The sequence below is a fragment of the Haliotis rufescens genome, unplaced genomic scaffold (assembly GCF_023055435.1).
Source record: "Haliotis rufescens isolate VD_foot unplaced genomic scaffold, xgHalRufe1.0.p SCAF_23, whole genome shotgun sequence".
Lineage (NCBI taxonomy): Eukaryota > Metazoa > Mollusca > Gastropoda > Lepetellida > Haliotidae > Haliotis > Haliotis rufescens.
Genome location: NW_025963924.1, coordinates 11,323,306 through 11,337,192, shown reverse-complemented (window position 1 = coordinate 11,337,192; position 13,887 = coordinate 11,323,306). Strand labels below are relative to the sequence as shown.

Genomic DNA, 13,887 nt, shown 5'->3' with positions numbered 1-13,887 from the left:
TACGTCCAATGTCAACTGTTTGAATGGAAACCACTTTACAAAAACAGAATGCGACTAACTATGGGTACCTAAAACACCACAATTCATTTAGCTATGCCCCTTACCTTCCAAGGCGGTGAGTTCGAATCCCAGATTGGTCCCTATTATTACCCTTGGTTTGAGAGCACCATATTCCTTCTCATGGTTGATACCAACAGTTGTAAATATTGTCTCAATGCAGCATTAAGCCACAAATCATCCAATATGTCTTTCACATCCGTGGACGGACACCTTGTGCACATGACCCGTGAAAAACCGGGGTAGAATAGGTCTTCAGCAACCCATGTTTGTCGTAAAAAGCAACATGCTTGTCACAAGAGGCATGTCATCGTATCCCAATTGCGTGGATCGATGCTCATGATATCAATCACTGGATTGTCTGGTCCAGACTCGATTATTTAGAAACCACCATCATATAGCTTGAATATTGTTGAGTGCGGTGTTAAACAACAAACAAAAGCTTGTGCACATGACCAAAGAGGTTGATACCCTCTGTTTGCCGACACGGTAAGTCATCTGTGGGGTGACTCCTCCTCCTGCCACATACATTTGTAGGTCTTGAGAGTTGTCTGATAGGTAAAAATATCTTAGGCTCTTCAAAACAATTTTATTTCATAGATTTCATACAAGCGCACACTATATAGAAAGCGAAATAAAGAATGTCGCTGACCTAGGCCGTAACCTTCACGAAATACACTGGAAACAAGAATCGAGAGCTCTTCCATAGATCTAACACCTCGTGTGTTTATTGTAACTATTCACGAGTGTACTTCTGGTAATAAATGTAATGTAACACCAGCCAAGGAATTTGACATCTTCCCGAGGCAAGGGCGTTAACTGAACAATTTCCACGTTGCAACTGGACTTTTATTGTCAGTTAACTCCCTTGCCTCGGGAAGAAGAGAATTTGACAGAGGTCATCGCAGTTGGTCATGCTACTTACTAGTATATATAAGGTAAACAGGCATACATTCACAAGCCCCTGGAAGAAAAGCAACATTTCCAAGCTTAGAGGGAAGGTGGAAAAACTGTCCAGAAATAGCTTACAGGTCTGAAAACCTTTACGCTCTGTGTCCAAGAAATAGCTCGCCTCTTCAAGCCTTTCCACAACCCTTCAGACAATTCAATAACTTTCCAAACAGAATTAGAACAGAATTAGGGTTACAAGTTAATAAACGAAAATGACCGTCTGGCACATCTACCATTAGCATCGACACACGACTACTGACGCTGCAAATATGTCTTCAGGGATGTTATTCTAGGTCCAAGGCCTGTCAAACGTGGACCTTGGTCTTCTACTCCTAGTGCTTATGTTTAAGCAGCATTTCCCAGTCCAGCGTGCCAGTCCTCGCGATTGTACAGCATGCGTTTCCATATCCAGTCTGTCCGCCCTTCTTTTTGGTGCCCATTGGTGCTCGCCCAAGGTGGTCTGCGGTCTCATGGATCTGAGAGACAGGTGAATCAGTTGAAATTTAATTACAGTAAACTACGGTTATATCGAACACACTTATAACGAACTGACGGATATAACGAACTTACATTTTTGGTCCCGATTATTTGCTGTAGTTATGCTGTATATATGCTTATAACGAACTACGGTTATAACGAACTAAAATAAGCAGCCCCTTTAAGTTCGTTATAACCGTAGTTTACTGTATATACTGTATATAATTAAAATAAGTTATATCACGACGTTTCAGCTTCAAATGGAACGTTACCACTTTGGTAACAAAACAAGAACCATTACCAAGGCGGAAATCAAACCAGGATCATTAGATTCTGGCAGGCCTAAGGGACGCCACTATGCAGAGCGAATTGTAGAACCTTAGACGACTGGGCCACTCGTGCCTCCGAGCAAAAATATAAACATGGGGCACGTATGATGTGTTTCTATACATGAAGGGGCGGTCGGGTAGCCTAGTGGTTAAAGCGTTCGCTCGTCACGCCGAAGACCCGGGTTTGATTCCCGACATGGGTACAATGTGTGAAGCCCATTTCTGGTGTCCCCCGCCGTAATATTGCTGGAATATTGCTAAAAGCGGCGTACAACCATACTCACTCACTCTATGCATGAAAGGTGAGATAATGTTAAACATGCACAACATCACGAATCATAATTTAAGGCGTGGGTGAGGCAATAATGTTTTACTCCCTCTACATCAATATTATGCAGATAAAAGTGATCAAGCTCAAATCTGGGACAGGTAAACCAATGGAGGATAGCATGAGCAACGACCCACGCTTTCGGGAAACGATGATGCAGTCCATCACCCGATCTTCACTTTAGATTTTTTACACTGAGGATAGGGTACTGGCGATATTTCTACCTAGGAATTACACCTATTGATTATTATTCAATGATATTCTAACCAGAGAGCTATACCTACCACAAGGCCTCTGCCGATGATGGAGTGGGGTCCGTAGAGGTCGCAGTACTTATCTGTCATGTTCATGTGTACCTCCCCTGCGTCATTACAAGAAATGTTTCCCCAATCACCGGCATGTCTGTAAAAGCATCCAATAGAAGTGAATGAGTGAGTGATTGACTTAACATTGGGTAAGGTCAATTTCCAGTAATCTAGTTAATCACGGGTGTCAAATAATCGAGCCTGACTAAGAGGCAAACCTGTCGTAAAAAATCTGTTTTTGTGTTCCTAAGATACTGTAGCTTTAAAATATAATAAGATGTGATTTTTCACCATCAAGGTCCTTTATTTCATGGTTGGTCGCAAATGTTGAAAACAAAGAAGGGACGGTGCTGAACTTAATTCCAAGAATATACTGAACCACAAAAGAAACGTCCCCATGGAAAGATATATGGGAAAACATACTCTGAGACATATTAAAAAGATGAAACTTGGCAAAACTGATCTTCATGGTTGAAATGAAAGTGTCAAATGTTCTTAAAGTGAAACACACCACTAATCTCTGAGAAAATGGCATCACAAGTCAGTATCTCGTATGTCCGCCATGTGCATTGATGACTGCCATGCAACGTCGATACATGGAATGAATGAGGCGGTTGATGAAGGCCATAGGCACTTGAGCCCACACTCTGAGATACGCCTGACGCAGTTCAGCTGCAGTTGTCGGCCCTGGTCGGACGTCATTCAGCCGTCTTTGTATCTCGTCCCGCAGGTGCTCAATGGCATTTAAATCGGCACTGAGGGCAGGCCACTGCATGGTTCTGATGCCATTCTGTTGGAGGAAGTCTCTTGTTGCTCTCGCAGTGTGGGTACGGGCGTTATCATGCTGAAACTCATGGTTGCGGCGACGTGCCAAATGAAGTATGGCGTGTGGTCTCAAGACTTGATCAATATACCAGGCTGCTGTGACAACATTGCCTCTCCCTGGACCGATGTTCTGGAAAACCACAGGGCCGACCCCCTGTGCAAGGCCCATTCCACCCCACACCATCATGCTCGGACCACCCCAGGAGTCTCTCTCAACAACACAAGCATCCGAATAACGTTTCCCACGGCGTCGCCAGACTCTCCCTCTGCCATCTGCTGTTGAGATACAGTAACGGCTATCGTCTGAGAAGAGGACTCTTCTCCACGGCTGGTGGCGCCAATGCTGGTGCTGTGTTGCCCACTGAAGACGGTCCCGGCGACGACGTGGTGTCGGAATTGGTCCTCGTTGCGCCCTGTGACAGTGGAGGTGTCTGCTCGTCAATCGTCGACGCACGGTGTCCGCACTTATGTGTCGCTGGTGTGTCCCCATGGTCTGTCGAGCAGTTTCCGCAGGCGTAACAAAGCGATCTTGAAGATGCTTTCGCACAATCTGACGATCCTGACGGTGGTGACCCTTGGTCTTCCACTACGTAGTCGGTCATCTGTAATGCTGGTGGTCTGGTACCGTTGCTGGAGCCTGTATATGGTCCTTATGTGACATGAAATGCGTTGGCTACTTGCCGGACGGTTTGTCCAGCTTGCAATCGCCCAAGGGCTTGGTGTCGCTGAGTTCTAGTCAATCTTGGCATGTGATGGCAATTCAATAACGAATGAATGTTATCCGATCTGGGTGGATTTTTATAGGGCAAGAGTTGGGAACACATGTGCTTTTCAATATGCACGGAACTCATGTGCATCGGGTTTGGGCGATCGGTTTTATTGTCATCTGCTTTGTTTTTTATCATCAAATTTCATTTCTCCGGACAAGGTAATGTTAAATTTTAGAAACTTTGACAAAAATTACCTAGATATTTAAATGACAACTTGTCATGCAATGTTACTTGGGGTGACGTTTCTTTTGCGGTTCAGTATATATTTGAGTATTTCTCGTTTTCGATCCATACTCGAAGCTTCCTTGATACATAACGTTTCATTTTCACTCCACATCTGTGAAATACTGAATGGGCGGATCCGTATAACAAAATTATTAATAGTTCGGTTGTTCTGTGACCACAGGAGGTGAATAATGAATTCGAATTTAAACAAGATCGCTTTCACAAAACATTGCCCTAACACAAAGCTAACTTAGGCACATTCCTGCATAAAAATTCTTGAAAATGGTGTGTTCGTTATTGTATATGCCCTAAAGTTCCAAACCTAGGGTCACCCTCATCTGCAGATTCTGCAGAACGGCCACCTACCTTTTTTCTGAATCGTGACCCCCGTGATCGCCACCGTCGGGGTTGTAGTGGCCGCCGGATGACGTACAGCCGGCGCTAAAGTCGCCAAATTCATGCACGTGGAATCCATGCATATGAACAGAATGGTCAGAATGGCCGCTTGGTACGTAGAATCCCCGCAGTTCAAGCAGTATCTCCAGTGGCCCGCGAACCTGCAGGAGAAAACAAACAAGCATTGCAACAATATAAGCTAGACTGATAAACACATTATATGGACACAAGAAACATACTTATAACACCCAGGGCCCAAACCATTTACCTAAAAGTAGTATGGGTGAAAATGCGTTTTGTCAAAAGTTCTAAACCAGAAAACACGATCGATTTCTAACACGTTCTTAAAATAGTAACAGAGACGATCGTGTTTTCCGGTTCACAACTTGGATTGTTATATGTGTGAAACGTCCTTTACCTTGTGCTTCAGAGTGTTATCGATTTGATGAAGTTTAACGCCGCATTGAAAAGTTTTTCAGTAATACGACTTTTTCATTTTTCTATTTGTGACAGCCAAACCAGTGGTTGACAGCATGACAACGATCCACGCTGACGACATATAGACGACACGCACTGTAACCAACTTAGCCATGAATATTCGGGTTAGAATAGGTCTTCAGCAATCATGCTTAGCGTAAAAGGCGACTATGTTGTCGTAAGAGGCAACTAAGGGGATCGGGTGGTCAGGCTCGCTGACTTGGTTGATGCATGTCATCCTACCCCTAATGCGTGGATCGATGCTTATGATGTCAATCACTGGATTGTCTGGTCAAGCAGGATTATTTACAGATACTGTCATAGAGCTAGAATATTGTTAAGTGCGCTAAACAACAAAAACAAACTATAACCAACTGGTTCGTACGACAAGCACGCGACATGGTCGAGATACTGTAGATGCGAAAAGTAGCTACGTAAGTACTACGCCGCTTTTACAATCTACTGCTATGTGATAGATAACTCGTATCCTTCATACAGCTACGGTCTTCATCAATGCAGTAAACGTCTGAGGCCTGCATCACTTTGGGATTTCGTCCCACATTTAGCTGACACGACGTGATATAATTGGCATACAGTCTGAAGCGGCGATAAGTCCAACTCACTCACTCCCACAGTAACGATCCGACAGGGACCGATGCTGATTTTAGTACAGGCCTTTATAAGTCTCACCAAGAGTGCAAATTAATAAATGTTTTTACACCCTTAATGTCAAATCATTTACCTACAACTACGCCCATTGAAAATGCATTTTCATAAACGTTATGAACCGGTAAACACGACTAAGTCAAAATTTATCACACGTGGAAAAGAAATCGCCACGAATACCTCGAATATTGATGATGCGGCGTTTAACAATATTCACTTATGCGCTTACTTACAAAATAGTAAAAATAGCTCACTTTATTTCACAGGTTGTCATAATAGAGCAATAGTATTACTTCTGACGTAACAATTATCTACGACCATGAAGTGTCTGTAATATGATACTCCGAATAATAAAGTTAACTTACCTTTTGCCTTAAGTAGACTGCGCCAGTAATATTGTTGCGTGGCCCGGATTTAGAAGGTTCATTGCCCATAGCCATGTTACATCGACCATATATATAGGCTGAAACACAAAGGCGTCATAAGACACACGTGCGGGACTTCCTACAGATAAATATGTTAATGAAGATATCAGTCATAACTGTCAACGGTTAGTTGTTCAATCGGCCATCTTGCCCCGAAAAGAACGGCAAGGAAGACTCGGCTGCGAAATGGCAACTTGTCCCCAAACAGAAAACAGGCCTCCGCCTGAACAAGTGAGAATGCACTTTAGTTGCATGTAAACTGTGTTCAATTTTCATCTGTTTTATAAAATGATGGTTACTTATTTAAAAGGGTTTTTATCCTAAATATAATCAAAATATATTTCAAGTGGTATAAAACAACAATGTTTTGAAAACATAGTTCCGACAAAATGACTGTGGGTACCTGTACTTGTGTGATCTCTTTTTTATGCAAACGGCTGCTTTTGTCACATACTTACACCATGCAATGTAGTGATATATTGCTATTCATTATCAATTACCACTTCCAGAATAGTTTTTTTATGCGGCATTTTCGTCTCAAAAAATTGTTAATGGCTGTCGGCTGCAAGTTCGGATGTTTACATCACGTCACTCTGATGTCAACGGGTCAAATATAATCCCGGTTTACATTCACACCAACTCGTGATATTCCGGCAGGTAACGGAACGAGGCGAGTGGTAACGAATGTCCCGGTTGACTGACGGCTTCGCGTCACCTCAGAGGTCTCTTTTCCTATGTCCGATCGTCGGCCAGCGTGTGAGTTATTGTGGATTCTACGAACGTTTTAAGCATCATTGATTTAAAACTAATATACCATGAACCCAAAGCTTAGGTGAGGTGAAATGGTGTTTAACGTCGCGTCCAAGATTATTGCACTTATATAGCGACATGCATGATTACATGTGTGTGTGGCTGCTTGTACTAGTCCGGACTTATGCCGATTAACAGTGCTAGCTCACTGTGATATCATGCCGCAGTTTAACATGAATACCCCACTCAGACACAGTATACTGACTCCGAGTCGACCAGTCCTTGTTTTAGACCCTTTTAGCCGAGCACCAGACAGGGTAACAACAAGTACCATCTTTTAAAGTCCTATGACGCGGCCTGGAATCGAACCCAAGACCTTCCGCTCTCCGAGTGGATGCTCTGCCACTAGAACACGGAGGCGACCCCCAAACCATAACATATTGTTAGGATGTCAAAAGGTACACTCTAACGTATTACATTGTCGAGACCTGATGACGTTTAGTAGTATGGCTATAGATGAACCATTCAAAATGATAAAAACTTACCGTTTCGTTTTCTTCCCCGACATCCCCTGTGATGGTCACGATGACCATGACCTTCGTGGCTACCATGATGACCATGACCTTCATGACCTTCGTGGCTACCATGGTGATCATGACCTTCGTGGCTGTCGTTATGAGCATGACTTTCGTCGCTTTCTTCATGACTTTCGTGGCTACCATGGTGATACTCCTCGTCACAGTCGTCCTCGTAATGGTCGTCATGACCACCATGATGGTCGTCCATATGCAGATGTATATGCACGTGCGTCCCATCCTGACCTGCATGCGTTTCTGCATGGTCATCCCCCATTCCGTGCACGTGGACCATTACACGTGATTCCAGTTTCTTGTGCATTTCTGTCCACAGACTGGAGATGTTCTTCTTTAGTGACTGAAGTGCTGCTAAAATTACAAATGCATATTTTTAATTATATTTTACACACCCTCTCGTTTCTGAGCGCCATATCATGGTGTACTAGCATATCGAGGGCATATTTGATCTTTTGTTGGGATTAAAATTGTCGAATCAAGGTGGTACAGAAATGACAACTAATTGACTGAAATACCCACGCATATTCATTCAGATAGGCCATCCTTCTATAGAGGTGTCGCCAGATGTTGCGCAGAGAGTTGTCGTATCGGAGTAAAAGAATTGATTTCAAAGAGATCGCAGGAATACAATTTTCTGTTTGGCTTTGCTCAATCACGAACTGTTACGTCATATCTACTGCGTCACAATGATTGACATTTTTGCCTGAAGAAACTTATGACGTCATTCCACGGCATTCGTGGTCAATGAATAGTAGTAGTAGTAGTAGTAGTAGTAGTAGTAGTAGTAGTAGTAGTAGTAAAATGTTTATAAAAGTGTCACACGCACAACATGTACAATATAAAATCGATGCACATAAGATAAAAGGTGCATGGAGTGCGTCCAGCCAGACATTGGCTTATGAGACACTATACACAATATAAACAAAGTATATTCATAATAATTATATATATATAATGTGAGAGGTGGGAAATTTAGCTACGAATCAGAAGTCTCACGGGAAACAATAACAAACTCCTCGATTCAACAACGAAGAAAAAGAAAGGATAGGTAGAGAGAGAGGTAATTTTATAATCATGGTGACGACTGTCGTCTCTTAAACATTTTAAAAATCGGTGCGGCAAGAAATTTTGTAAAACGTTTGAATTCATTGAGTAAATAAATTTCTCTTCTTCGCATATCACATTAAATTTCGGTTGTTTTCTTCAGCTGCACAATATAAATCATGCCGTAAATCTTCATAAAAACTGCATTGTAGTAAAATATGACATAATGATTCGTCTTCCACCAAATCACAATTCCAATATTTATATAACCTCTCCGATAGCGATATAAGAGGCTTGGAATATCTGCCTTTCTCCACAAACAAAGGTAAAATTCCACGTCTTAACTTGGCTAAAATACGGCGGTGGTCTCTATACAAAATATTTTTAACATAGAAATCAACAGAAGGTGTACACTTATATTTCCTGCAGGTACGTAACTTATTTCCATTCACATTACCCGTATCATTCCAAAGTGATTTCAAGTAAGTGAAAACAATTATACTCGTTCAAAAGGTTCATTATTTTACTATACCAAGATGTGGTAAAACATCCTGACCATCGGTGAATAATATTAGGCAGGCGCTCTTGCTGCATAGATTTAAGGCTGAAAAGATATCTGAAACATTCTGAGTAACCCAAACTGAGCACCAGCCCATACCCCCTCTACTTGCAAGAACAGGAGCATGTATATTTAAACCAAGAAGCATCCTGGCAGCCTTATTTTGCACAACCGCAACTTCTTTAACACTATGTAAGCCCCATATACTGGCACCATAAAACAAAACTGGTTCAACCAGCGATTTATACAACTTTGTAAAAACATCATTCGACATTCCACCAGCATAGATCACGGTCTTGTGCATGTCTAAGTACATGTATTCGTTTAAACACAATCCTAGATAACGATAAGCGCTGTCATAAGAAATGTGAGTATTGCCACACGAAAACTGATAACAAAATCTTACAACAGATTTCTTTCGAAAATGGACTATTTGGGTTTTGTCATCATTAATGCTAATACGCCATTTTAAACACCAAGTACTTGCAATATCTAACATATTTTGGAGATATGTGTCATTTGGAGCTAACAACGCAATATCCTCAGCGTATAACAAAATGGATAACATTTCGTTATCCAATGGTACACCCCATCTGAGGTTCGTTATCTCTGTGGCTAGATCATTTATATATAGAAAATAGAGTTGGTGACAATTTGCAACCTTGCTTAACACCCTTGGAAACATTAAAATAATCTGTGATATAGTCATTCACGCGTACTGCACATCTCACATCTTGATATAGGACTTGAACAGCTTTCAACATCTTCCCTTGTACTCCAACAGACAAGTTTATACCATAGACAATTGCGGTCTACAATGTCAAATACTTTCTTTCTGTCTATAAAACAAAAATAGGTTGATATATAGTCCAGCAGATTTCCTATCATTTTATAAAGTACACAAATAGTCGATACAGTTTCTGTTTCAACCATTTTGTTCCTGAGACAATATTTTGTTCTTCTGAAGCCTGTTCCTGATATTATTGTTCAAAACGCCTGCACATATTTTACACGGTAAAGAGGGAGACAGTGCCTACGCGCCGGTTCATCACAAGCGAAATGCGGCTTGAACTGGTTGCAGCCTGAATAGGCTACACTGCGATCATTTACCGCTGAAAGCCATTGTTAATCAAATTCGGTACATATATATGAGGGAAGTAATCGCTTAGTAGTCAAAACATGGCGTAAGATGTAAAACAGTGAAATAATAAAAAAACATATTGTTCATATTGTATTTAAAATGCCTGTTTGATTAAACATTTGGGGAAATTGTTTTATTGTAAATTTAATTTGAACAAAGAGTTTGCCGCCGTGTTGATGCCTCGCATCAAAGTTTTCTTGTAACAGTTAAGCGTACTTTTGAACAAAATTTTGCAAGGGGAGCGTATTATTCTCTGGGGTGTATCATTTGAAAAATGCTTACAGGTTATCCGCGCTGGGGAATTGTATTGCCCCACATAAACCAAAGATAAGTATTGTGGTAAAAAGATGTCATAATGGTTTGAGTGAGTGAGTATGTTTTTACGCCGCTTTTAGCAATATTCCAGCAATATCGCGGCGGGGGACACCAGAAATGGGCTTCACACATTGTACCCATGTGGGGAATCGAACCCGGGTCTTCGGCGTGACGAGCAAACGCTTTAACAACTAGGCTACCCGACCGCCCCCATCATGGTTTGAGAATATGAAAGCGAAACTATGCTGAATAAAACCGATCATCATTGATCCCTAAATTCATATGCCTCACTCGATGCAATTTACTCATCAATTCCGTTATAACACATTATTTTCTCATTTTGTCGTGGTTGAATGGAAATAACCCACTGTGGGATCAATTTAGAGTCTTCGAGGTAAGAACAGAGATTTAACGTTTCCCAACAATGATATAATGTGTGTAAAACATGACAGACCAGAGTTATCTAGCTCTACATTAAAACAAACAGCACGTGTACCTCCCCGTCATGACCAATCCTAAATATGCTTGTTCAGTTTCATTTGTACATACCTGCATCACCAGATTCCGGTTTCTGGAGCATCCTTCTTTTTGTGTTCTTTGCATCAGTCTCCATCATCACCCCTAGGAACACCACTACACTGAGAATAACAAACAACTTCCACATATTGCACAAGACAATATTTTCCAAAATCAAAACCCAAAGCTCGATCAAGAATGTCTCCAAGCAGTTGTTTATGTGCCAGATGCGTTGGTCAGCACACCACACTGTCCTATGACACTGACTAGCTAGCCTTTATGGTCAGGTCAAATGAAGAACAAAACACCCCGTGTCAGCAAACGTCCACCACCGAGTCTGGTGACTGTAACTAATATATCATGCCTATATACTTGTTATCAGCTGTTAAGATAAAGCCCCTGTTGATTACAGCCAATTAGAAATGATAAAATGGTCTTGCCATTGTTCGTAATGTACTGCGCTTGTTGTTTTCACCTGATATGGTCATCTGTATAATTGTGTGTGTTTATCGTTACCGTCCCGTGCAGATTTTTTTTTTTAATGTCCTTTTATAGCCAACAACTCGCCCAGCTGAATGTATATATAATCTCTTTGATAAAAATGAACGAATTTCCAGAAATGTCCTCGCAGTATGCTTCATATCGAAGAATATATTTTTCCGTCTTCTAATATCCGCTTTTTTCTGCCGTTTAAGCTCCCAACACCAACTCAGCTTAATAACAATTCATCGAGTTTAAAAGCACATGCATCTTTAAATTGAAGTTTGATATCAGCATCTTTCTTTAGTGTTTTGGAGTTGAGTTATTTTTTTCCAAAATAGAAAGATGCTCATTTATTTTTAAATTATTTTTTTTAAAATAAACTGAAGATCATAAAAAAATATACCGACCAGTTTTTCAAAATAATAAAAAAGCACATGTTCATTGAATTCTGGTATTACGAAAGTATAATTATATCATCGTTCCAAAATACCTCATCATTTTATTCTATTTATTTTAATAATTTTGGCTTTAGATGATAGTGCTAAATAACCTATTTTGTGAATATTACTTAATAATTTGTGAACTAAAAGTATATCTCAGTCGAAGTTGATATATATACGCCTGCATTAATTCCCAGGTTTTATGTTAATACGCGCTAAGTGTTAAGCGTTAAGACTACATGCATCTTCCGTCCTAAGTCTATATCAGTCAGTGTTGATATCCGCCTGTCTTCATTCCCAAGTCTTACTTGATTAGCGTTATTTGCTAATCGTTTAGACTACATGTCCGGAGAGGCAAGTAAATATTACTCTATGATAACAAGTTCTCCGAGAAAACTGTTATGTAATCTTAGTCATTTCTCCATACTCATGTCTTTCAAAACTGCGCTGTAATCTCTAAATTCAGATAGTTAGCACGGTAGATTAGCAACATGGTAATCATTGTTTAGATAAGTGACAATTGAACATGCGACCATATCATAATGTACACAAACTGTTGACTTCCTTTTTACGTTAGTTTCACACTGACAGGGCAAACTGATGGTTATATTTGGAGTTAATATCGCTTCTTACCGTTTGTTATTCTCTTGAAAATGTTTCGTTATAAACTGTAAATTTCTCATTTAACACGTCAATCGAGACTGGTCGTTTCGCAAAGCGCCATTTTGGTTACTTGACCAGCGTGTATTCCTTAGCTTCCAACAGCGATCTCGTAGCTTTCAAGAATATCTTTTTTAAGTTAAGATTGTATATTATCATATATATGATAAAAAAATTAAGTGACCTCAAATTATTTTAGTGCTTTTTATTTTTTAAGATTTTTCAAACGCGGAACTACTTTTTAAGTCGCAATTATCATGGGTGGTGAAATGTCACTGATGAGATACACCGAATACAGACAGGCTACTAATAGATGCTTCTCTTGGTTATTTTAAGTTGTACGTCCTAAGCTAATTCACCGACAACAAATTCTAGTATTATTTTCAACCCAGACCTTACATAAACCTTTTAAGGCAATACAGGTCATAATGTTCATTATAATCAAATGACGTGTTTTAAACTCTGAAAAACACACTATTGACCATCATGTGTCGCCACTACATATCCCACACAGCACAGTGTCCCGTTGAAACAAGATCCCGCGGTTGCGCTGCAAGAACGGTAACACGACGAGACGGGACACGATGTCGATGTAAGCAGCTGCAGGTGTGTCCTCTGTCGGACACATATCCCACCCCAAACCATCACACTGCCACCGCGAAACGGAACAGACTCCTGATTTCAACAAGGAGCCGTTCTTTCTCCCACACGTCAGTAGATAAGTGTTCTCTATCGTCGGCTCTCTCTCTCTCTCTCTCTCTCTCTCTCTCTCTCTCTCTCTCTCTCTCTCTCTCTCTCTCTCTCTCTCTCTCTCTCTCTCTCTCTCGCCAGTGTTAAGGGTAGGATCTGCACCCAACCACGTATTCCCAAATACTTGCCGCTTAGGGGTCTCAGCAATCAACATTCCCTCTCCTTCCCTATCTCTCTCTCTCTCTCTCTCTCTCTCTCTCTCTCTCTCTCTCTCTCTCTCTCTCTCTCTTCTCTCTCTCTCTCTCTCTGAGTGGTAAATATCTCGGTTGTTGTCATGAAGAACATGTGATTGAAGTATATAACTCAATTATTCAATGGGATGAAAAAATACCCTGAGATCTTAGAAATATTTCTAACTGTATTTTGAAGGAAGCGTTAAAACTGCCCCGTAGGCTTAGTAAATGA

At 40.9% G+C, this 13,887-nt stretch overlaps 1 protein-coding gene across 2 annotated transcripts; it reads right to left on the bottom strand.

The window, feature by feature from the left end:
• Positions 1–1,217: 1,217 nt before the first annotated feature.
• On the bottom strand, positions 1,218–11,488 carry LOC125383486 (extracellular superoxide dismutase [Cu-Zn]-like). 2 transcript variants are annotated; one of them, XM_048401784.1, is made up of 7 exons: positions 11,183–11,488; positions 7,614–7,925; positions 7,527–7,577; positions 6,172–6,269; positions 4,634–4,824; positions 2,427–2,544; positions 1,218–1,484 (listed from the first exon to the last, which is right to left on the bottom strand). In XM_048401784.1, exons 1-7 carry the CDS (start codon positions 11,295–11,297, stop codon positions 1,341–1,343), a joined length of 1,029 nt encoding a protein of 342 aa, XP_048257741.1. In that variant the 5' UTR covers positions 11,298–11,488; the 3' UTR covers positions 1,218–1,340. The 2 variants fall into 2 exon arrangements, with proteins under 2 accessions (XP_048257741.1, XP_048257740.1); XM_048401783.1 differs by having other exon boundaries at positions 7,527–7,925.
• Positions 11,489–13,887: the final 2,399 nt, after the last annotated feature.